The 24,848-nt window shown below is 36.9% G+C and overlaps 1 protein-coding gene across 1 annotated transcript in view; it reads left to right on the forward strand.

Moving 5' to 3' along the window:
• LOC150081606 (FAS-associated death domain protein-like) overlaps window positions 1-24,848 on the forward strand; it is a 33,343-nt gene continuing 8,495 nt past the window's right edge. The window contains exons 1-2 of the mRNA XM_090379466.1: window positions 1-115; window positions 10,683-11,041. Of these exons, the coding sequence (XP_090235592.1) occupies window positions 10,687-11,041 (355 nt within the window). The 5' untranslated portion in view covers window positions 1-115; window positions 10,683-10,686. The remainder of the gene's footprint in view (window positions 116-10,682; window positions 11,042-24,848) is intronic.

The raw sequence follows: 24,848 nt of genomic DNA on the forward strand, positions 1-24,848 counted from the left end.
TATGTATTGTGCTGAGCTTTATTCACATTGAATTCGTTGGACAAAAAGCATTGCTAGCTTATCTTTTGGATTATTCCCGATTTAAATTCGTTGTTTTTGGTTCATGTTGTACCAGGTAAGAAAACACGTTTTATGCAGATAGTTATAATCACCAAAATATCTGCTGATTATTTATAAAATCTGTAATTGCATATCCTCAAAAAGGAAAGATCCTAGGCCATGGCTTATTTAATTAATACACCATTCAGCATAGTTTATAACGAGAAAGAATAAATATAAAAAATAATCGCACTACAAGTAGTTGGTACTGTATTTCCTTCGGTCTGTATGTACGCAGATTGATTAATCCTAGCCGAAATATGAAATAATGATATGCTTATGTAGTTTTTACAATTAACTATCTTTTATTTAAGTGTTTTGGTGTAAATGAAGTAAAAAATGTTTTGCTTTATTTGCATAGTGTAGTACACTTCTAATTACTAGACACCAGTAACAAGGACATGAGAATATTCTTATTAGAGGAGAAGTCAAAAAATAAAACGCGTTCTAACTAATATAATTTTTATTGAATTAAGTAATATTAATAAAAAAATATTGAAAAATGTACTCATCTTAACCTTCATGATTAAAACTAAGGCAGATCATTAAGACTAAATCAGTTTCTAATGAAGTCCTTCATTTCAAAAAATAAAGTTATAAGCTAAATGTGGAATAAGCAAAGCTGCTCATGTCAAGATATATTTTAGATAAAGCTATGACTCATTATGGAAAACTGAGTATGCATGAGGTGAGGGGTGGCTCAAAGTTTTGACATTTTCTTTAGCCCAGAATGTAGCAAAGAAACAAAAAATATGAATGTTCGAAATTATTCCTTTGCAATTTTAACCAATAAATGACATCACTTAAATATACTGATTAATTTTATATAATATTGTATAATACTTTATAATGCACTTTATATTGTATAACATTTTGTACAATATTGATTAATTGTATTAGTTCCACTTGCATATACCATACCATTAAGCATTAAACCATCAAAAATATTACATTCCAGTGCAACAAGCTCCAACAGCTGACTTTAGCAACTAGGTGACAGGCACCACCATTCCTTGTCAGAAATTGATCTATTCATTTGCCTTTCTAAAACGTTCACAATACCTTTGGACTTCTCATTTTGAATCTTCACAGTGGACCTACAAGTGTGAATTGGATCCTTGGAGACCATCACAACCTTATGTTGGGACTGTAAGATACCTTCATGGTACTGCACAGTGCCTACTCTTGTTCCAGTTAACCCAAGAGAAGTGCTCCACAGAAGCACCCCAAAGCACAAACAAAGCACCTCACAAATATAAGCATTAGCAAATATGTTAAAGGGAAACTAAAATTGAGGTCAATATACTTTGCATGAAACAAATTAACAAAGAGGCAAAAATTGCTAGTAATGCTGCAATGGTAAGGCACATAATTCTATTTTGAAAATACATACTAATCAACAGAAAAAATATTTAACTAAATTTTAGGAGTAGGATTTACTAATCCATTAATAACATAATGAACTAATAACAAAGAATATGGGAAAAACTGCCCATCGTATGGGACTTTAAAAAAATTGGAAAAGACAGTTCCAGTGTGAACAAAGCAGTGCACAATGACTCGAAAGAAGACCAATCGCAGCCATAGACCATGCCATTTTGACCAAAGTGAAAGAGTATTAATCCAGTACTTGAAGACAGACATGTGATTATAAATTTTATAGCAAATGAACTGAACTGAACATGAATTTTTCCTAATTGTGTAATAATTAACAGACATTTCTGTAATTTTCTATGGAGAATTCAAAGAAACCTTTCAACAATATATATTAGAGATTTGAACTGTGTGGACAGAGTAGATGAAGCACAAATTGACAAAATATTTTTGGGGTTGAATTGACCCAGCTGATTAACACAGGCATCGATCCTGCACAGCAAGTACAGGATCAGGGCCCATAGACAAAAGGATGACATATCCAGGAAAAAATCTTTTAATTTAGAATGTTAACCATAATACATTCATCATAACAGGGACATAATTCCCGTTTCCCCTTTATCCCTCATTGATTGTCATCTTCTATAATAATTGTAACTTGGGTACTTAAAAGGAACCCAGATAATGGGTACAGTACACAAAGGAAAGGAGAAAAACCATGCATCCATGGCCATGCAAGCTATCAGCCAATGCCCTTGACTTATTAAGCTCATACACTAGCATTCAGTTCTGATGTCATGGCATGCTTATCCACTGAGAGGAGACAGCACAACAACTGACAGAAGTTTGTTCCAGTAAACAACCACCTTCTGGCTAAAGGAAAATTTCCACACATCTATTTTGCAACCATTCTTCCTCAATTTGAATTTATGCCTGCTCATGTGTAGTCTGAACAAGAGGAAGAATTCCATCAGTATTGAGTTTGCTTAATCTTTTTAAAGCCTTAAACACTTAAATCAGATCACCTCGCAAGTCTAGATGCTGGAGGTTATGCACCTCACGAAATTCTTTGCTCTCTCTGTACTCGTTCCAGCACTCTACATCCTAAAATGAGGCTTCCAGACCTGTATGCAGTACTCAAGATGCAGCCCTGACCAGGGCTGGATTTACATATAAGCTAAACAAGCTACAGCTTAGGGCCTTGCTCCATCTTAAAAAAAAAAATCTTTTTTAATATTGTCGTCACAGGTGAACTGTAAACATCGTACAAAATTATTCAAAGAAAAAACCAAAGTATATGTCCAAAGAATAATTTTTTGTGATATATATAATTTATAGATTATAGTTTTAAATTACATTATTTAATTTTTTTTTATTTATTTAACATAAGTTAATAAAGAATATCCACAAATGTTACTTGCCTTTTTATAGTACATATTACATAACTAGTGAAGCCTGTTTAATTGTACAGCCCATTTAATTTATTTTCCATTTAAAATTTAATTTATTATTATTTAGTGGAGGGTGAAAGGCCTCACACATTAGCTTAGGGCCATAAGTTTAAATTGGACCATGAGCCTGACAATTGCCTTATACAATGAGATAATCACCTCCTTACCCTGCTAGCAAATTTCACATATATCATTGACAAAACCTTCTGGCAGCCTGTCTGCACTGCTCAGAGAACTTCATATTTGACTGCACAATTACTCAAAGGTTTTTTTTTTTTCCCACTACCCTGAATGTAGTACCACACAGTTGGCCCCAAGTGCCAAGCAAGTGATCAAAGTGAATTTCAAAGCGCCTTCTTTAGAATTAAGTTTTCACCTTTCTTCTTGTATATAGAACTAACCTACATAATACACTAATCTCTTGGTCACTGGTGGCATCACTCCTGCCTCTACGTGACAGGGCTGATAACCTGGGGGAAAAGTTATCCTCCAGGCAAAAAGGAGCAACCACTGATTACGACAACTATCCAGCACTTGAGCCTAGACACTCATGCCATGACCTAAATGAAACCGAACATGATTCATCCCAGTCTAAGAGACTATGCAAAAATGAGAATCAGCAGAATATCCAATATTCCTCATATTACATTCTCTTTCTTCCAAACCTACGAGTGCACTTTCATCATTTCTAATCCAAAAATGTTTGGAAAGTGTGGCTGTTTCACCGAAAATGGTGAAAAAAAAAAGACTCCAATCTGGAGATATGCTAGTTGAAACAGCTAAGCATCAGCATTCTCAGGCTCTACTGAAATTGTCAACTTTTGTGGAATACCCATACAGGTCACCCTCATGCTACATTAAATAGTTCCAAAGGGGTAATAGCGGAGTGGGATCTGATGAAGTCACTGAAGATGAGATAGTGGAAGAACTACATGATCAAAAAGTAGTTCAAGCAAAGTGGATAATGATTAAAAAAGATGGTGAACTTGTTCTCAATAGGAACATTATTCTAATATTTAATACACCAACCTTACCATCATGTGTGAAAGCCAGATACCTTAATGGCTGAGTACGTCCCTACATTCCCAACCCAATCAGATGTTTCAAGTGTCAAAAATTTGGACACTTGTAAACAGTATGTCGAGAGGACACCATCTGCCCAAACTGCAGCTCCAAAGGTCATACACAAACGGACTGCAATGCAGAAATGCCACAATGCCCAAATTGTAAAGGCCAACATCCAGCGTAATCAAAAGCATGTGAATTCTGGAGGGTAGGAAAAGATATTCAGAAATAAAGTTGAACAAAAGGTCACCTATCAGGAAGCTAGGAAGAAAGTTATGCTCAGCATACCAAAAATTACCTATGCTCCAGCAGCCAAAAAATACCAGTCAACTGCAACACAAATGGCAATCACAATACCTCCATCCATCTCAATTGCCGATTGGGCTCGATCAGTGCTATCGTCCCCACAGTAGCCACCTACATAACAATGTAAAGTGACTCGTGCTAGCAATACTCTGCTAACAGTCCCACCAGTTGCAACTGATACTCTGCCAGAAACTTAAATTGAAAGCATCAGCTCCAAATATTGCAGACCAACCATGCTCAGGAAATATGGACATTGATGCTGGTACCCTGCAGGATGAAACAATCTTAGATTTATATGCAGAGAATGATATGGACATTCGGTGCCCTAACTTCCCAAAAAAAGAAAAGATGAAACTAGAACGATACAAGCAGACTGTGGATATAAAAAGCAGACAGAAAGCATACACAATTTCTAAAACTAAATAATGCAGAATATTATACAGTGGAATTGTAGAGGTCTATGAAGCAATATAGCCGACCGGGCTAGCCGAGTGGGTAAAGTACCTGCCCGGCAACCCAAAGGTCGCGGGTTCGATTCCCGCCTCGGGCTTGGATCAAAGTACTGCAAAAACCTTGGGAGGTGCAATATGGCCACAGAAGCCGATGCGCCAACAACTACCAAATCAAAAAAAAAAAAAAAAAAAAATGAAGCAATATTTTTGATATTTATAACCTAATCAAACAGTACAGTCCAATAAGTCTTTGCTCGCAAGAAACCAATCTAACCCCACAGGTGATTCCAGTGATTACAAACTATAGTATCTATCAAGAAAAGACAAGAAATACTAACTCAAGAAGAAGAGGCGTAGCAATACTTGTTGACAACAAAGTTCCTACAAAACAGATCCCTCTGCAGACTACATTAGAAGATGTAGCCATATGTATTGTTTTGAATTTTACTCTAATCATTGTCTCTATATACCTTTCCCCAAACAAAGAATTCACTGCAAAAGAACTGGAGGACCTTATAAAGCAGCTTCCATTTCCTTTTATTCTGCTACGCAATTTAAGTGGGCACCACACTAAGTGGGGATCCCCCCCCCAGATAGACAAATGAGGAAAACTCATTGAAACAGTTCTTGACAGCCAGAATCTCACGTTATTAAACACTAGTGCTGACACTTATATTCACTTTCCCACTGGAGTATCTACTGCATAGACTTATCAATATGTTTCCCAAAACTGTTCCCAATCATTCAGTAGTTAGTTTTAAGTAACCCACATTACCCTAATTATTTGCAAACAAACAGAACCACACAGATAGCCAGCTGCATAAAATGGAAATTTTCAAAGGCAGACTGGAACAAGTTCACTGATTCAATTTCCACTGATGATCAAGTCATCAAAAGCTAGTCCATAGATGAAGTTATTGACCACATTACTGCACAGATAATAACAGCTGCAAACTGTGCTATACCAAAAATCACAGTTGATCCTCACAGACATGCCAATATCTGTGGAATGATGCATGCCATTATTCCAAAAAAGAAAAGAATAAAGCATGGAATCGATTTTGCAAGTACCCAACAACTGACAACCTGATTAATTTTAAGAAACTTAAAGCTAAGGCATTCCACCAGGGCACTTGCATCTGTTGGATCCGGTTTTCTTCCACTATTACTGAAAATACATATTACTGGAATTTGATTTTATTCCAGAAAAAAATTGATTCCCCAAATCAATACTCATTATAAGTTGGAAAGGTAAAGACTTCGCCTCTCCAACAGATGCAAGTGCCCTGGTGGAATGCTTTTCTCAAATCTCTGCCACATCAGCATATGAGTCTATCTTTAAACAGGTAAAAGCCAAAGCAGAAAAGCATAAGCTGAACTTCAATACAAGGACATCTCTATATAATCAACCTTTTACACTATTTGATCTAGAGAGCTCCCTAAATAGGTAAGGTGATAGTGCACCAGGGCCTGATGGGATATACCATATGATGCTTAAACACTTACACAAGCAAGCTTTGAATTCATTACTAATATACTTCAATCGGATATTCTCAGATGGTTACTACCCTCTTTCTTGGTGCCACTCAATAGTCCTACCCTTTGCTAAACCTGGAAAGGATCAATCAGATCCACAAAATGATCGACCAGTATCTCTTGGGAGTTACCTTGGTAAGACACTAGGAAAAAATTATTCACGCTCGATTAGTATGGTAACTAGAATTTTATTCGGTGATGGAATAAGAATCGGTACGGATTTCGGAAAAAAAAAAAATCTGGTTAACTCTATACCTTATGATCAAAGCAGAATCCAACATACAGAATATTTTTATCTGTAAAGAACGTCTTGTCATGATCTGTCTGGATACTGAAAAAGGCTTTGATACCATCTGGCACTACGAATACTTTAAAATCCGTATGCTACAGCACTCCGGGGTCAGCTACCACTAATCATACAGAGCTTTCTCGTGCGTTACTGCAATTCACTATCCCGTACGGTTGTCCAAGAAGAAGGGGTCCCACAAGGATTAGTTCTTAGTGCAATGCTCTAGGCTAAATAATGCTACAGAAAATATTCTGGCTAATGGTGACACTATCTATATGCAGATGATCTTACTATATCCTATCACTCACAAAGCACGCGCTCTATTGAGCGATAATTGGAACTCTCGATAAACAAAATAGAATCGTGGGCATCCCACAATGGCTATTGCCTCTCTGCAACAAAAACAACTGCTATCTGCTTTTGCAAAGAGCATCAGCTCCATCCAGATCCTGAGCTAATGTTAGGAACCCAAAAAATACCACTCAGCAAACATATCTGGTTTTTTGGCCTAGTATTTGACACTAAACTTACCTTTCAGGCACATATAAGACAAATACAAACTCAGTGCATGAAAAAGATGAATATCTTTGACATTATTTCTTCCATGGCATGGGGAGCCGATCGCTTCACACTTCTACACCTATCGAACCTGAGTAAGATCTTGTCTAGTCTATGGAGCCCCAGTTTACGATTCTGCACGTAAGACAGCATTGGCTTGGCTCAATCCAGTCCAGCATAGTTCTCTCAGGATTGCCTTAGGAGCCTTTAAGACATCCCCAGTGCAAAGTTTGTATATAAATGCCAATGAACCTCCACTACATCTTAGGAGAAAAATATTGCTTTCAGTTATGCAGCCAAATTACTAAGCCTCCCATCTCATCCCATCTGGACATATCTCTTTGAGCCGCAGTAGGAAAACTTATATAGAAATAAACTCAATGAAAACAAACCTGCTGGTATCTGGCTACAAGAAGTAACTCAAAATTGGAACATCTATCTTGGAAATATCTTTCAAGCTGCAGATGCAGTACAAGCACCATGGGCAATGTATATACTTCTTTGCAATAACTATTTTCTTCAGTGGGGAAAACACTCCTTATCGAACCACAATCTTAGACAGTAACATGCGGATCACGCACTGACTAACGCTCAGTCTGCAGATATACACAGATAGCGCCAAAACTGATATATTCGTGGGAGCTGCAGTAATCAGTCCTACATCCATTGTCTCTGTCCAATTACCACTTGAATGCAGTGTTTTTATGGCTGAACTATATGCAATCAATATGGCTTTAAATCTCCTTAACAATCTTCTAAACACCTGGGTCATAGTATATAAAAACTCTTCAAGTGCTGTGAATCCCCTACAGAATAAATCACAAAATTTCCAATCACTTCTCACACAAATTACATCACAGTTAAGTCACCTCAATAAAAATAAGCTGACTGTCACGTTTTGCTGGATACCCATCCAAGTTTGAATTCCAGGAAATGAGCGTGCAGACAAAGCAGAAAAACGCCCTGCTTGCTTTGATTCCATCCCAGTTCCTTTTCTGACTACAAACCAGTCATACGGCGGCTATGTACTGAGATGTGGTCTGAAACGTGGCATAACCCCAGGGCTCACATCTGGCGAGTATGGACTTGGCACACCCAGGGTCCTGAGCTGGATATCATCATTCTTCTCTTTCTTGGTGATTCCTTTCTACTTCTCTCTCTCTGTTTCAGCAATTGATTCTTTTTTTTTTTTTTTTTTTTGGCTGGTGAGCAAAAGCTTCAAGGCTTCCTTGCACCATTTGGCTAATAATGATAATAATCAAACAGGTAACAAGCTTCTCAAAATAAAACAGAATCCACAGCTATGGAGATCCAGTTCCCAATTAAACAGGCAGGAAGAGGTCGAGCTTGCAAGAGCACAAATTGGCCATACACATCTAACACACATATTTTTACTGCTAGGAGAAGATCCTCCACTTTGCTCACATTGTAGTTGTATACTTACCATGAAGCATATTATCATTGAGTGTGCATATTACCATTCAGATAGAATCGCACATTTCAGATCTCTACTTAACTCACAAAAACCTCTGCAACTAAGCCATATATGTACTTGGAGATGATGCCACTTTATCAGAACTGTGTACTTATCTAAAAATGATTAACTAGTATGAATCAGAGCTGTAATGCTCAATACGTTCTACGTTGATATTAATATTTGTAAAATAATAAGAGGAGTTTTCCATGAGTTTCAGTAGTGCCAAGGCTTTGGCCTAAAATGGTTGATGTAATGTGGCACATTGACTTTTTGAACCGGTGTGACTCAGTATTTACTCCACTGAGCAGAAAAAGTAGCATTCTTTCAGAATGCTATTATAAATGTTAAGAAGGATATTATGATAAAAGGACTCAGACATTCAAGAAGGAACTGGGGCACATTATTGTCTCCAGAAGCTGCTGTCATTGGTAGAGAGTTGATGGCATTTGAATTGTTCTTTTGACGTGGTTAGTATGCTGACATCATTCTCCAACTGTGAATTAAAATAATTATTATTTGCCTCAAATATGGCAATATGCTCAAGCTAGGATGTAGAGTTAGGGTGGCCGGGAAATTTTGCTGTAGCCTGTGTTTAAGGTGATTTCTCTTTGTGCAGAGTTCTTTGAAGATAGTTCTTGATGGCTCCTGCTTTTTGTCCATTAAAGACCGCTCTTGTTTTAGAGTATGCAGATCTATCCTGTGGGTTCTCTGAAGCCTTCCATAGTGAGTGAAGGTGCTGTTTAAGCTTGAATAAACTAGATAAATGCAGAGTCCACCAAGCATTTTTTCTTGTTGTGGTAGTAATTTTCTTGGATGCACAAGTCCTAGTAACCAGATTTAACAATCAAGCAAGCAGGTCAGTGAAAAGGGCAAGGCCACAGTCATTGAGGGCATCCCATGGAAGAGTTGAGACAGTAAAAACTGCTTTTTGAATATTTAAATGTGCTGCTCCATTGATAACCTTAGTCTGAGGTTTAAGAAGCAGATTAAAGTTGTGCGGGCTGATGAGGAGGAGAAAAATAATAGCAAAATGGTCAGAAGGAAGGAGGGAATGTCTCTAATACAGAATATTGTTCAATAAATCATGAACAGAACCATGGGATTTCCTTGCTGCCTGTTTACACTGCTCAGAAAATCTTATATCTGCCTGTATCATAACTCCCAGATCCTTTTCTTCCTCTGCTGTTTTGAATTCAACCCCACCAAGAGTGTAAGTTATTTTGGTGTTGCTATTCCCCAAGTGCAAGAACTTGCATTTTATTGCATTAAAACATAGCTGCCACTTTTCTGAACAATCATGAAGCCTGTTCAAGTACACCTAAAAGAGCACTGATCATTAATGACACTCCCATTCTTTACATCATCTGTAAGTTTTGACATCACACCCATTATCCCTTCATCGATGTATTTTATGAAAATCAGAAACAACAGTAGTCCAAGAACTGATCCTTGGGGGGGGGGGTTTCTATTTCTGACATTACACTGATCTCAAGAGCCACCCTGCAGTCCAGTTTAGAGTATTTTCAGTAATCCCTACGTGTTCCAGCTTATACAATAACCTCTCATGAGGGACTGAGTTAAGAGTATATATTCAAGAAAGGTCTTGATAATGTGTACATTGATACTCATATTAATTAATTTTATCTTTGTTCCTCTAGAGCACTTTTTTTGGACTCAAGGTACTAGTCACTCAGTTATGCTAAATGAAGTTGTTCTTTCATTAGAATTTTTTATATATATAATTAGTTATAAAAAAAAAAAAAGTGTGCAAGAGTGGTCCCAGGTAGGAGCTTAAGGGGCTTCCCCCCATGATCATTTTTTTTTTTTTTTTTTTACTGCTATGTGATGAATAAAACATAATTCCAGAATATTTATTGCTTTAGCTCTCACCTTGGGACTGTGAGTGTGCTATCCCTGGGTGCACTTATATTCATTTTACCCATCCTACAGATGAGTAATATTGCTTGTGAATACCATAAAAATTGAAATTTTATTTTGAATGCTTGTAGCCCAGCCATTTAATTATGAATTCAACTAGAAAAAAGTATGATATTTAAATTTGATTTCTCTTGCAGGTAAATGATACCTTTAAATTATCCATCACCATATTTGGATTTAAAAAAAGATATCTTTCGTTTACTTGGTGACAGAAGTTTAGATGTTGCCATTTTAGAACATTTTAAAGACAAAATAAACTCCAAAAGAACTTTATCAAAACTAGTCAATTTTGAACAGCTCTTTAATGTTTTAGAAGAACGAGATTGTCTAAATCAATACAGTGTTTCTCATCTAAAGGAACTTGCTGTTCTGATAGACGATAGTGACATCTTCGATGTTGTTGGAGCTTATGAAAAGCTGCAGTTGCCAAATTGTGCACAATGCAGTATATGCAGCATTAAAATCGATTCTTCTTTGAAGCGGCCACAGAAGAATGGTAAGTGTAGGTTTATTTTAAGCATGAGTTTTTTATACATTTATATATTATACAGGGAAGATTTTGAGCACTGTGCTCAGATCAGATACAATAACACAGCACATTGTTGAATAAAAAATGTCAAATGTTTGACTCATGCCAAGTTATGGAAAGGATTTTAATAAAACTACTGCCTTTCAAAACGTTTTCAGGATGTCATATCCATTTCACAATGAGGGATAAAATGCATTTTTTGTACAACAGCAGGGCCAGATTTCCCATTAGGTGCTATAGGCACCACTGTGCCTGGGACCTACAAAGGAAGGGGGAAAAAAAGTAAAAAAATAGGGAGGAAAAGGTTTTCAGACTTAAAAATAATGTAACTATAAAAATTCAAAATTATGCTTGAAATTAAAAAGAAACAATATCGTCAATATCTAGATTACTTGTAACATTTCTTGCTTTGGCTTCTCATTGCAGCAAAATTTTTAATAATGTCCTCGAAGTCCATATAATGAGTAATATCGTTCGCGATACATAGAAGTACCAATGACGATAAGCGATCTTGGCTCATAGTTGAGCGTACACAGTTCTTGATCTGCTTAAGTTTTGAAAATGAGCACTCTCCTTCAACATTCGATCCAATTATGAATAGATAAATTCTTAAAGCTATGTGTATGTTTGGGAAACTAGTAATCAGTTTATCTTTTATTTGTGCCTTGATTAATTCTGCCACAGATGTTTTGTTCTTGTATAGTGCCAAAAAAAAATAGGAATTTATTAACAAAGTCTACTTCTAAGTCAGATGAGTAGGTGTTGACTAATGCTGTGGCTTTGGATCAAATTTCTTCTTTTGACAGATTTATCTATATGAAAACTGAAGGTATCATGCAATATATACTATATGCAGCATGTCATTTCTGTGACTAATATGTCTACAATACGATAAAAAACTTGAATTCGAAATGTATCTTTTGCACTTAGTTCTGCTGGTACCAATTCCTCTGGTGTTTCATCAAACGGCTTCTTCCTTTACTGCTTTTGGTCTTCATATTGTCTGTAATCAGAATTTGGAACGAATTCTTTAGCCATTTTTTCAAAATCGTATAATTTCACAATTACACATAACTCAATTCCAGGTTCTTGAATTGCTTTATTCACTCTATTTTAGAAAATCTTCCCAAATGACAGTTATTAATGCTATTTCTAACCCGTTCTAACCTGATCAACTGTGCATACTCAAATTACATCAAAATATGTAATTCACAGTCTGTTAATACAGACTAATTAATTATAAGAAATATTTTGGTCCTCTTTTCCCACTTTTCAGAATAAAAGTGCCTGGGGCCTACAAACATTAAAATCTGGCCCTGTACAGCAGCATGCATTTTTACACAAAATATAGTTCTGTATTGTGATCATCTAATTTTTGAAGAAAAATTAAGCAAACAAATAAATGTCTCTACATTTATTTCCAATAAATCTAGGGAAGAAATCAAAAGCCAGTAGAGCATGAACATTAAAACAAATAATGCTGCTGCCACTACTATAGTATATATCATCATTTATATTGCCTCATACAACCAATGGCATATAACTGCAAGCTGGTTGTGCAACAATTTCTTTATTGGCTTATGAAGTCCTGTCCTTTTCAATTTTGGACTGCTAGGAGCTCAAGTTCCTGGTGCAGGAGTACCACAAAAATCAGTGTTTTCTGTCTGCTGTGTTACAGCATTTTAGTGTTGAATGAACATGGCCTTAGTGTCCCTTGAAAATTTATAAAAATCTTTCAGGTAGCAATCTCTTAAGCACTAAATGATAACCTTATGGGGAACAAAGCTGAAAAATATAATTTGATGTTGAACAACAGGTATTTGCCCATACTGAAGAATATAGAAAACACTTGCATTGCAAATAGATGAATGTATGGATGTTAAAAATATCACTGGAGGTAAAAGAAAGACTGAAAATTGTTCTGACAATTTCAGTGATAGCTGACTGGACACTATTAAAAAAAAAAAAAAAAGAGAGAGAGAGAGATAGATAGAATTGAGGTATTGTGATCCTCGGTCAGGGAGCTTACAAGCACACAAGGAAGCATGAAATTTAATAAAAAATTAGCTGAACTTATTCTTGGCATTTCAGTAATTCTGTATAACAATACTTTCAGCCAGGTGAAAAAAAAAAACAAAAGCCGAATTCAGATCTTCCCTTTCTGTTGAAGCTTTGGAAATTTTCTTGACAGTGAAGTCTGAATAGCAGTACCAATTGCCATTAACAAAACTTTGACTGAGAATGTCTGAAAAGAAGCAAAGTCAGTTTGATGGCTAGTACAATCCAAACAGAAATTCACAAACAGAAAAATCCTGGATAAGTTGATGTTTGAAAGCATACTGTACTAGTAAAGTCTTATGGTTGTATTTCAATATGAATGTTGTCGGTGAATTGAATTTCTAGTTTTTTTTAACTTTGTGCAATATTTTAAAAAATCAGCAAAAAATAATTCACAATTGTTGATTGTTTTGATGCCACTTATTTTCAGTTGTTTCTGAACACAGTGTGAAAATCTATGTCCTATATTAAAGACATCTATTTTTGAAGATTAGAACACCATTTAGACCTGTCAGTGAGCAAATTAAAATTTAAAAACTGCTGTCTTCAACAAACACTGGGATTAGATACCAGTTGGTCAGAAACAGGAGTGCTCACTCCTGTTACTGACAGGTTGGCATCTAATCACAAGAACATCATCAATGTCATGAAGCCAGGGAGCATTACCGATTGGAGGAAAGCACACAGGAGTAAAGGAAACTTATCAATAACTATATGACGTATGTGAATCAGCACATGCGTATAATTAGTTTTAACTTAATCATGAATTTTTCCTAATTGTGAGATAAGTAACAGATTTCTGGAATTTTCAGCAGGAAATTCAAAGAAAACATTTTCAAAAACAGCTATTAGGAGTTTCAGCTAAGTTTATGGAGTATAAAGCATGAATTGCTGAAATATTGTCAGGGTATAATTGACCCCACGCAACAGACTCCACTTTTTAAAAACCTCTTGCCTTTTTCGAGAAATATAAGGATGGATGGAAATTAGCATTAATAGAGGCATATGATACAAGAAAGCAAGCTTATATAGCATCAATCCAAAAAAAAAAAAAAAACCCATCCCATTTCACCCATCCATTCACTCCAAATGTTTGTTTAGTTTTGCCTTGAACTTATTTAAGTTGTTGAACTCCACTACAACAGATGAAAGTTTGTGCTAACTATCAACCACTCGCTGCCTAAAGGCAAATTTCCGAACAACTATTCTACAATTGTCTTTCCTCAATTTGAACTTATGCCGCCTCAAGTGAGTAATCTGAGTAAGAATCCCATTAGCATTTAGCTTGCTCAATCCATTCAAGGCCTTATACACCTGTCTAATTTAGATCACCTCACAGGTGCCTAGTCTCCAGAAGCTGCAATTTGCAGAACTTAAGCCTTTCTTGGTAACACCAACCCTTTGATTCACTCACCAATCTCATTACACTTCTCTACTTATTCCAGCAGCTCTACATCTTTCCTAAAATGAGGCCTCCATACAGTATTCTGGTTGTGGCCTGACAATTGACTTATACAAAAGGGACAATCGTACCCTTATCCCTGCCAGCAAAATTCTTGAATATATTTTACAAGACACCATGAGCTATGCCGACAGCCTCTTTGCACTGCTCAGAAAACGTCATATCTGACTGCACAAATATCCCCAGGTCCTTTTCATTCTCCACTACCCTGTATGTAGTACCACCCAGTTGATACATTACTCTGGGGTTACTGCGACCCATATGCAGTATTTTACATTTGTCAATGTTAAACTTCAGTTACCACCTCTCAGCCAATCTGCTCAACTTTTCCAGATCCTATTGCAGTAGCGTACTGTCATTAACAGCCCTGCCAGCCTTTGCATTGTCTGCAAACTTAGACATTAACCTTGATATACCTTCATCAAGATCATTGATGAATACTAAAAACATCAATGGGCCCAACACCGAACCCTGGGGATTCAGGGTTGGGCCCATTCGTGGACTAATGTTATTAGCCCTTCATGGACTAACAACATTAGTCCGTGAAGAGCAGTGTCCATTGATAACCACTCTCTTCTCCCAGTCAACCATCCTTTTATGCATTGTGGCAACTTGCCCTTAATGGCATACTGCTCCAATTTGTACAGCATGTCTTCCATGTGCACAATATCAAAAGCTTTCCTGAAATCCACGTATATGATATTCTTTGTGTTATTATATTATATTCTTTGCATCCAGTTCCTTTGTGACCACATAATAGCATCCATCAAATTTGTCAGAAAAGACTTCCCCTTAACAAACCCATGCTTTGTCTAAACTATAATTGCAGTCTTGTCTAGATGATCCTGCATCACTTCCCTAACCAATGACTCCATTATTTTCTCTGGAACAGAAGTTAGACTAACAGGTCTGTAATTGCCCGTGTCACCTTTGACCCCCCCCCCCTTTGTGAATCGAGGACACGTTTGCACATCTCCAGTCCATGGGTACCTCCTCAGAGTCCAAGGATGCTTTCATAATTATGGCTAAGGTTTTGCTTACTTCCTTTGCTGCTTCCTTCAATATAAATGGATAGATCCCATCCACCCCAGGTGCCTTCCTTATGTTTAACTTCTGGCATTCCCCTTCTTGAATAACTCCTCAAGGAGGAGTTATTCCTTGAATAAATACTCATTCAATTTATCAGCTACCCGAGCGTGATCATCAATAGTCAAACAATCTATGTTAAGTGGACCAATCTGATTCATCCCTTTCCTTCTACAGTTTACATAAGTATAGAACTCTGTTTTTTTTTCTTTGTATCCTTTGCCAAAGATTCCTCATAATTTAACCCCAGGGGCTCAAATCTGCTGAGTATAGGCTTGGCACACCCAGGGTCCTGAGCTTGGCTATCTTCATTCTTCTTTTTCTTGGTGATTCCCTTCTCTCTCTCTCTCTCCCTCAGGCTTCCTTGCACCATATGGCTAATAATAATAATAACCTCCTTTGTGATTTGATTACAGACTAACTTATATCTGCCATAGGTTTCTATGTTGCCTGATAATTTATATGAATCACATGCATTTTTCTTCTCTGCCACAAGCCTCATTAATCCATCCGGCATCCATTTAGGCCTAAACCTTGAACAGTATTTCGTAGTTGGTATGAAAAGACTAGTGAGTCAAGGAAAGTTTATTGCCAGCAATTTACCACTGCGTCAGTTTATTGCATTTTACCGTCCAGAAGCAATGAGATGTGTTTGGTCAAATCATAAAGTTATTTTTTATTTAAGTTTCTGCCTTAAGCTATGATTAGCATATTTTTGGAATTCTATGAACTGTGAGGGAATAGTACGGAAATAAAAAAATAAAAAAAAAACACATGTATGGAAACATGTAATTTAATAGGTAGATTATGTATTTTAATAGTTACATGTATCACAAAACTAGTAAAAAATCCATTATTTGAACAATATAACAATTGGTTAATTTTAAACTAAACTAATTATAACATTAGGTATGTCATAGTACACTGCAAAAATTCAAAATGATGTTTATGCAATCTTCAGAATCATTCACATTGGGATAATTAATTACTAAGAAACTAATATTTACAACACAGTATGTATATTATTAATAAGAAATATTATGCACGATACCTCTTAGATAATCAACAATATCACCCCGTTCATCGTATGCACTAACAAGCCTTTTAATTCGTTCATCACAATCGCAATACTTCTTTTTTTTTGTTGCCCGGATCACCTCCACTTAAATATTGTTCAATGCCCATTTCGTTAATACTTTGTTCTTTTTTAAATGCAATTGATAAATTTCCAAATATCGGGATGATAAGCGGCGACTTGTTCCTCAAATCCTCTATGCCACCCTTCAAAAGAATTATTCGTTCTTGGTAATCCTTCAAGAACAAGCTGGGATACATTTCATGGGAATACTTTGGTGGTTGATGAAGATGTCGTCTGGTTGGATGTCCAATCCATGTATCCTCAAAATAATCAACAACTTCTTGCGATTCTGGAGGAAAAACACCATTTTCACACAAATGTTCAAAAACGACTGTCACAATTGGAGTGGGCACAAATGCAATTGCTGCCAAAATTCACATATTTAAAGCAAAATTAGCATCGGTTCCATAACGTTGTTTCAATCCATTATTCTGAATGGAACGAAAAATACATTGTGAAAAGTGGAAAAAACAACCCCTTTGCGAAGCGTCGGGAAAATCTCTTCTGCAAGCATTCATCATCGCAGTTTCAATCTATAGTTATTGATCGCGGGGACATAGACGGTTCCAATACTTTCAGCTGCTGTAGTACAGATACATCCGTTTCCTCAGACATCTTAGGCAATAATGCATAAACTAATGGAAGCGATATTTTGTCCTTGAATCCATGTATCGTATACAGCTGATAAAAAAGTAAGGGAACAGTTTTGAAAGTCCCATCGGCATACCAGTGTTCACTTCGCGCTAACAACTGCAAATTTCTTTTCGTACTGAAAATTAACATACGATTGTCCTCGGGTCCAGAATCAAATTGTAGAAACAATTCTCCATTGCATGATGTTTTATATTCTTCTGTAAAAACTGTCTCAACGCATTGGAAGAACTGGGCCATCAAAATTTTGATTTCTTATATTTCAGATCGCTTGTTTCATTGTATCATTTCATTGTACACTTGGAAGCTTAGGGGCTGCTGCTTGGCTACAGATTCTCGAAACATTTGAAATAATACTATGAGGCGTATTATTTGTTGTTTCTGCATAAGTTTGAATGGTATCAAGAAGTTGTGCTGCCTCATCTTCTGCTGCGTCTCCACAATAAAAGTTCTCATTCCATGTTTTAACGATGGTGTTATCTACCGTAGTAACTCAGCGGCACATTTGGTTTGTTGGTAATTTTGACACTTCCAATGAATTTTTGTTTCATTTTGCCTGTCTTTATAAAACAAATGTCCACTAAAGCACAATTTCGGTTTTCCTTTTTCTGATTTCAAAAGTTCCACCGACATGATGCGCTCACAAACTCAAAAGGACGAAAAATAAACTCAAAATAAGAAAATGTTGCGATTGTAAGAGATTATAAATATATAGGTACCTTCCTAATTGGCTTGCCCTACCCCCAATCCCCTAAAACATGCTACTTAAGTTAAAGGAATTAAGTAGGTACCTACCTAATTCCAATTTTGGAAAACAACAGGTAATTAAATTAAAGCCCCTGCAATGGTATGTATTTCTATGAAATGTATACCTAGCATATAACTTCCATTTTCAACTGCACTTAATTCTTAAATAACACCTATAGAAAAGCCTTATTTTCAATTTAAAATGACCAATAAATTTATATAAATTATATGTATTGCCTGGCGATAAAATATGCTAGCGATCATTTGTAGGCTATAATTGTTTATAAACTTAAATTTTCTTAAACTTTCGGCAATAAACTTTCCTAGACTAAGTCTAGGAAAGTTTATCGCTAGCAGTTTACTGCCGCATCAGTTTATCGCATAAACAATTTATAGCCTACAAATATTGCCAGGCAATACATGTAATTTATATAAATTTATTTTTATATAAATATAAATGTCAGTGGAATTTTTGAAATCAGAAAAAGGAAAACCGAAATTGTGCTTTAGTGGACATTTGTTTTATAAAGACAGGCAAAATGAAACAAAAATTCATTGGAAGTGTAAAAATTACCAAAAAACGAAATGTGCCGCTGAGTTACTACGGTAGATAACACCATCGTTAAAACATGGAATGAGAACTTTTATTGTGGAGACGCAGCAGAAGATGAGGCAGCGCAACTTCTTGATACCATTCAAACTTATGCAGAAACAACAAATAATATGCCTCATTGTATTATTTCAAATGTTTCGAGTATCTGTAGCCAAGCAACAGCCCCTAAGCTTCGAAGTGTAGATACAATGAAATGAACGATCCGAAATATAAGAAATCGAAATTTTGATGGCCCAGTTCTTCCAATGTATTGTAGAGACATCGTTTTTACAGAAGAATATAAAACATCATGCAATGGAGAATTGTTTCTACAATTTGATTCTGGACCCGAGGACAATCATATGTTAATTTTCAGTACGAAAAGAAATTTGCAGTTGTTAGCACGAAGTAAACACTGGTATGTCGATGGGACTTTCAAAACTGTTCCCTTACTTTTTTATCAGCTGTATACGATACATGGATTAAAGAACAAAATATCTCTTCCATTAGTTTATGCATTATTGCCTAACAAGTCTGAGGAAATGTATGTATCTCTACTACAGCAGCTGAAAGTATTGGAACAAGCTATATCCCTGCAATCAGTAACTACAGATTTTGAGACGGCGATGATGAATGCTTGCAGAAGAGTTTTTCCTGAAGCTTCGCAATGGGGTTGTTTTTTTTCCATTTTTCACAATGCATATTTCGTTCCATTCAGAATAATAGATTGAAACAACGTTATGAAACTGATACTAATTTTGCTTTAAATATGCAAATTTTGGCAGCAATTGCATTTGTGCCCACTCCAATTGTGACGGTCGTTTTTGAACATTTGAGTGAAAATGGTGTTTTTCCTCCAGAATCGCAAGAAGTTGTTGATTATTTTGAGGATACATGGATTGGACGCCCAACCAGACGACATCTTCGTCGACCACCAAAGTATTCCCATGAAATGTGGAACGTATGCCAGCTTGATCTCGAAGGATTACCAAGAATGAATAAGTATTAACAAAATGCGCATTGAACAATATTTAAGTGTAAGTGATCCGGGCAGCAAAAAAAGTACCGCAATTGTGATGAACGGCGTGATATTGGCGATTATCTAAGAGGTATAGCGCATAATATTTCTTATTAATAATTTTCATAGTGTGTTGTAAATATTACAGTTTCTTAGTAATTAATTATCCCAACGTGAATGATTCTGATGATTGCATAAACATTCATTTTGAATTTTTGCAGTGTACTATGAAATACCTAATGATATAATTAGTTTAGTAATTACATTTTTCCATACATGTGTGTTTTTTTTTTTTTTTTGTTTTTTTTTTTATTTCTGTACTATTCCCTCACAGTTCATAGAATTCCAAAAATATGCTAAATCATAGCTTAAGGCAGAAACTTAAATAAAAAATAACTTTTTATGATTTGACCAAACACATCTCATTGCTTCTGGATGGTAAAATGCGATAAACTGACGTGGCGGTAAATTGCTGGTGACCCCAAGCCTAGTACCCTCCAAGATTAATCCCTGAAGGCTTTACATTTAAAATTCACTATTGGTAACATCATCAGTTAATTCCACTGTATAGAATTTCGAAACTCTGAGACAACTGTAGTCACCTTTACGAAAGCAAAAATCCTTTCCCTTACCTCTGATGGTAGTTGTGTCTTTAAGTAAGTCTCACATCAGTACAGTGATCCCTTTATTTGCAGATTCTTAATGCATGAAGAATCACTGCTGATAATCAGATCAAGAGTATTACTCTCTCTGGTTGCCTTTCGATCATGTTGCTATTAAAAACAGTTCTGCTAGTGTAGTAGTAGTAGTAGTGGCATGTGATGCAAGAAAGCAAATGTATGAGCTTATGCAGCATCAGCCAAAAAAAAAAAAAAACACACCATTCCCTCCAAATGCCTGTCCAGTTCCTCCTTAAATTTATTCAACCTATCAACTTCCACAACGACAGATGGAAGTTTGTTCCAGCAATTAACCACCCGCTGGCTAAAGGCAAATTTCCGCACATCTATTCTACATCTGTCTTTTCTTAATTTGAATTTATGCCCCCTTAGGTTCGTAATCTGAACAAGTGGAAGGATCCCATCAGAATTCAGCGTGCTCAACCCATTCAAGGCCTTATATACCTCAATCAGATCACCGCGCAGGTGCCTAGTCTCCAGCCACTGCAATTTGCAGAACTTAAGCCTCTCTTGGTAAGAGGATCCCTTCATTCCCCTCACCAATCTTGTTGCCCTTCTCTGTACATGCTCAAGTAAATCTACATCCTTCCTAAAATGAGGCCTCCAGACCTGTACGCAGAGACGTAGCCTGACCATTGCCTTATACAGAGGGATAATCACCTCCTTTTCCCTGCTAGCAGAATTCCTATATATCATTGACAAAACTCCATGACCTGCCCTGGCAGCCTGTCTGCATTGCTCAGAGAACTTCATATCTGACTGCACAATTACTCCCAGGTCTTTTTCATTTTCTACCACCTTAAGTGTAGTACCACACAGTTGGTACGTTTCTCTGGGGTTACTTCTACCCATATGCAGTACTTTGCATTTGTCAAGGTTAAACTTCAGTTGCCACTTCTTAGCCCATCTGCCCAAATTATCTAGATCCTGTTGCAGTAGCACACTGCCATTACTGTCATTAACAACCCTGCCAACCTTTGTATCATCTGCAAACTTCGACATTAAGCCTGATATAACTTCATCAATATCATTGATAAATATACAAAACAACAGTGGACCTAACACCGAACCCTGTGGGACTCCACTAATAACATTAGTCCACGAAGACCAGCACCCATTGATTACCACCCTCTGTCTTCTCGCACTTAACCATCCTTTTATCCATTGTAGGAACTTACCCTTAATACCATTCTGCTCCAATTTGTACAATAGTCTTCCATGCGCAACAGTGTCAAAAGCTTTCCTGAAATCCAAATATATGATATCAAAATTATTTTTTGCATCCAGTTCCTTTGTAACCACATCATAATATCCTATCAAATTTGTCAGACAAGACTTTCCCTTAACAAACCCATGCTGTGTCTGAATTATTGCTGCAGTCTTGTCTAGATGGTCCTGCAATGCATCTTTAACCAGCGACTCCATTATTTTACTCGGAACAGAAGTTAAACTAACTGGTCTGTAATTACTCGTGTCACCCTTCGATCCCCCTTTGTGAATTGGGGATACATTTGCACATCTCCAGTCCGTGGGAACCTCCCCTGAGTCCAAGGATGCTCTCATAATTATGGCTAAGGGTTTGCTTAGTTGCTTTGCCGCCTCCTTTAATATAACTGGATAGATCCCATCCACCCCAGGTGCTTTTCTTACATTTAACTTCAGCAATTTCTCTTCCACTTTGCTCTCAGTTATTACAAAATCATTAAGCACCCTGCTACAATTTGATAATCTTCTGCCATTTTCAAACCTTAATAATTCCTCACGTGTGAATGTAGATGCAAAATACTCATTCAGTTTGTTTGCTATCTGAGCAGGATCATCAACAGTCGAACCATCGATGTCAAGTGGACCAATCAGATTCATCCCCTTCCTTTTAGAGTTTATATAAGTAAAGAAATCCTTGCTGTTTTTCTTAGCATCTTTTGCCAAGGATTTCTCATAATCTGCCTTTGCCTGCCGAACCTCCTTTGTGACAAGATTACAGACTAGCTTATATCTGCCATAGGCTTCTGAGTCACTTGATAATTTATATGCATCCCATGCATTTTTCTTCTCTGTTATGAGTCTCATTAGTTCATTTGACAACCATTTAGGCCTAAACCTTGAACAATATTTCTTAATAGGCATGAAACTTTTAGTAGCTTCCACGATTAATTCCTTGAATGCTTCCCACTTAGAATTTACTGTTGGTAACATCGTCAGTTGATCCCACTGTACAGAATTTAAAAACTGTCGGAGACTACTGTACTCGCCTTTACGGAAGCAAAAACCCTTTCCTTTACCCCTGATGGTAAGTAAATCCCACGTCAGTACACTGTGTTCAATGCCACCTAGTGGTTCTTTTATCTGCAAATTCCTAATACATGAATGAGCACTGCTGATAACCAGATCAAGAGTATTACTTTCTCTGGTTGCCTCTCGAACATGCTGCTGCAAAAAACAATCATCCAATAAATCCACAAAAGTCTGACTAGTGTGTGAGTGCTCAACCCACAAGTTCCAGTCAATATCTGGGAAGTTAAAATCCCCAATTATAAGACATTCCGATTTACTAGCCCACTCTATTTCTCTGTACAATTGTTCATTGTACTCAATCGAGTCATTAGGCATATAACACACTCTTACTCTAATTTTTGCTTTCACAGTGCTTATGTCACACCAAACTGACTCAACAGTGCACTGTTCATCTATATCAACTGGATGCACTTCTTTTGATTTTATGTTTTTCTTTATTAACAGCATAACACCTCCTCCCTTCCTATCCTGTCTATCCTTTCTGTACACATTGTACTCCCCAAATTCCAGTTCGGCATTCCTTATATCTGTGTGACACCACGTTTCTGATATCCCAACAATATCCGCCTTTGATGTCTTGACCAACACTTCAAATTCATCAAATTTATTTACTATACTTCTAGTATTGGTATACATGCAAGTATACATGCACCTATTCCTATTCCCAGCCACTCTAACACATCCCATATACCCACCTGTTTCACGATGACTGACATCCGTCCCTGAAACCCCCAACACCCCTCGCTCCAGGTCGCTACTTATTCTAATAGAAGTTGTGCAAGAATCACCTTCACCTCTGCCTACGGCTACTGTTAAACTATTAATCCTTGTATCCCCCAAGCTACCAGTTTTCCGACCCACCTAACACTGCCTCGATAGCATCAGCAAATATATTTGCACCCTTTCTATTTAAGTGTATCCCATCCCTGTAGAAGCAATCTCTGCTGTTAACAAGTACAGTCCAGGCCGAAAAAAATTCTACCCCTTGAGCCTTGCACAATCTTTCCAGGGCCGAATTGATCAACAAGGCTCTCATCATATACTCCCTCCTATCATGTCTGGGCAGAATTGCAGACACTTTCAAATTTAACCCTAATTCACGGCTTTTTTTCATCAGTGACCTGTACTTGTTAAGTAATTCTGCCGGTCTCCTACTCTTAATATCATTAGTGCCAACGTGTACAACTATATCACCTTTTGTGCCCTTAAAAGATGATATCTGCTCTACAACGTCATCAACCTTTGCCCCTGGCAGACATACCCTGGTCCTGTTCCACCTATCCTTTCTACAAAGGATGTTTCCCGTTTCCCTGACAATAGTCACCAACAACTACTAGTTCCTTTGGGACCAGCGTGATGACCAAGTGCAAGCTCTGGCGTTGATGTGGGCAGCTGAGAGCCTGATGGGCCCCTCAATTTAGATCTTTCGAGGGCATCCACCCTGTCCTTCAAACTCTCATATAGGCCCATAACAACGCTGAGTTGTCGCCTGATTTCCTTACACTCCTTACATCGCGCACACACACAAAGACATCCCCCATGGCAATATCATGTTCCGTTCCAGATTGTTCGGCAAACATTTCACAAGTTGCACATTTTTTTAGGCTGTGATGCGTTGGAGAATCGCCCCCCTCAGTTCTCCCCCGAGTCACAGCACTCCTGCCACTTTGTGCCCGTTGCTTTGCTGCTCTAGTTTGGGGCATGATATTTTAAATTAATAAGATCAATAAATTAAATTAAATTAAATGTCAATAGTGCGCTATCTAATAGAAACAGTGAAGCGTATTACTGTTTCTATAATTATACGTTAGAGCTACCTCAATTAAAAATTTGAATTCCCGATCACTATATACAAAACAATGCCTGCAATATTCGAATGAAATAACGGTTTTATAAAGTATTACATATATCTACAAAAACTGTTTATACAAATTAAACTAAAGATAACCAGCGTAATTAGAACTATAAGACAACGTATTAAGTACAATATAAAATAACAATTATGTAAATAAAAAGCAAAAACTTATCGTTTTTTTCGGAGCCTGTA

This window comes from Mastigoproctus giganteus, chromosome 8 (assembly GCF_048544385.1).
Source record: "Mastigoproctus giganteus isolate SK-2022 chromosome 8, ASM4854438v1, whole genome shotgun sequence".
Classification (NCBI taxonomy): Eukaryota; Metazoa; Arthropoda; class Arachnida; order Uropygi; family Thelyphonidae; genus Mastigoproctus; species Mastigoproctus giganteus.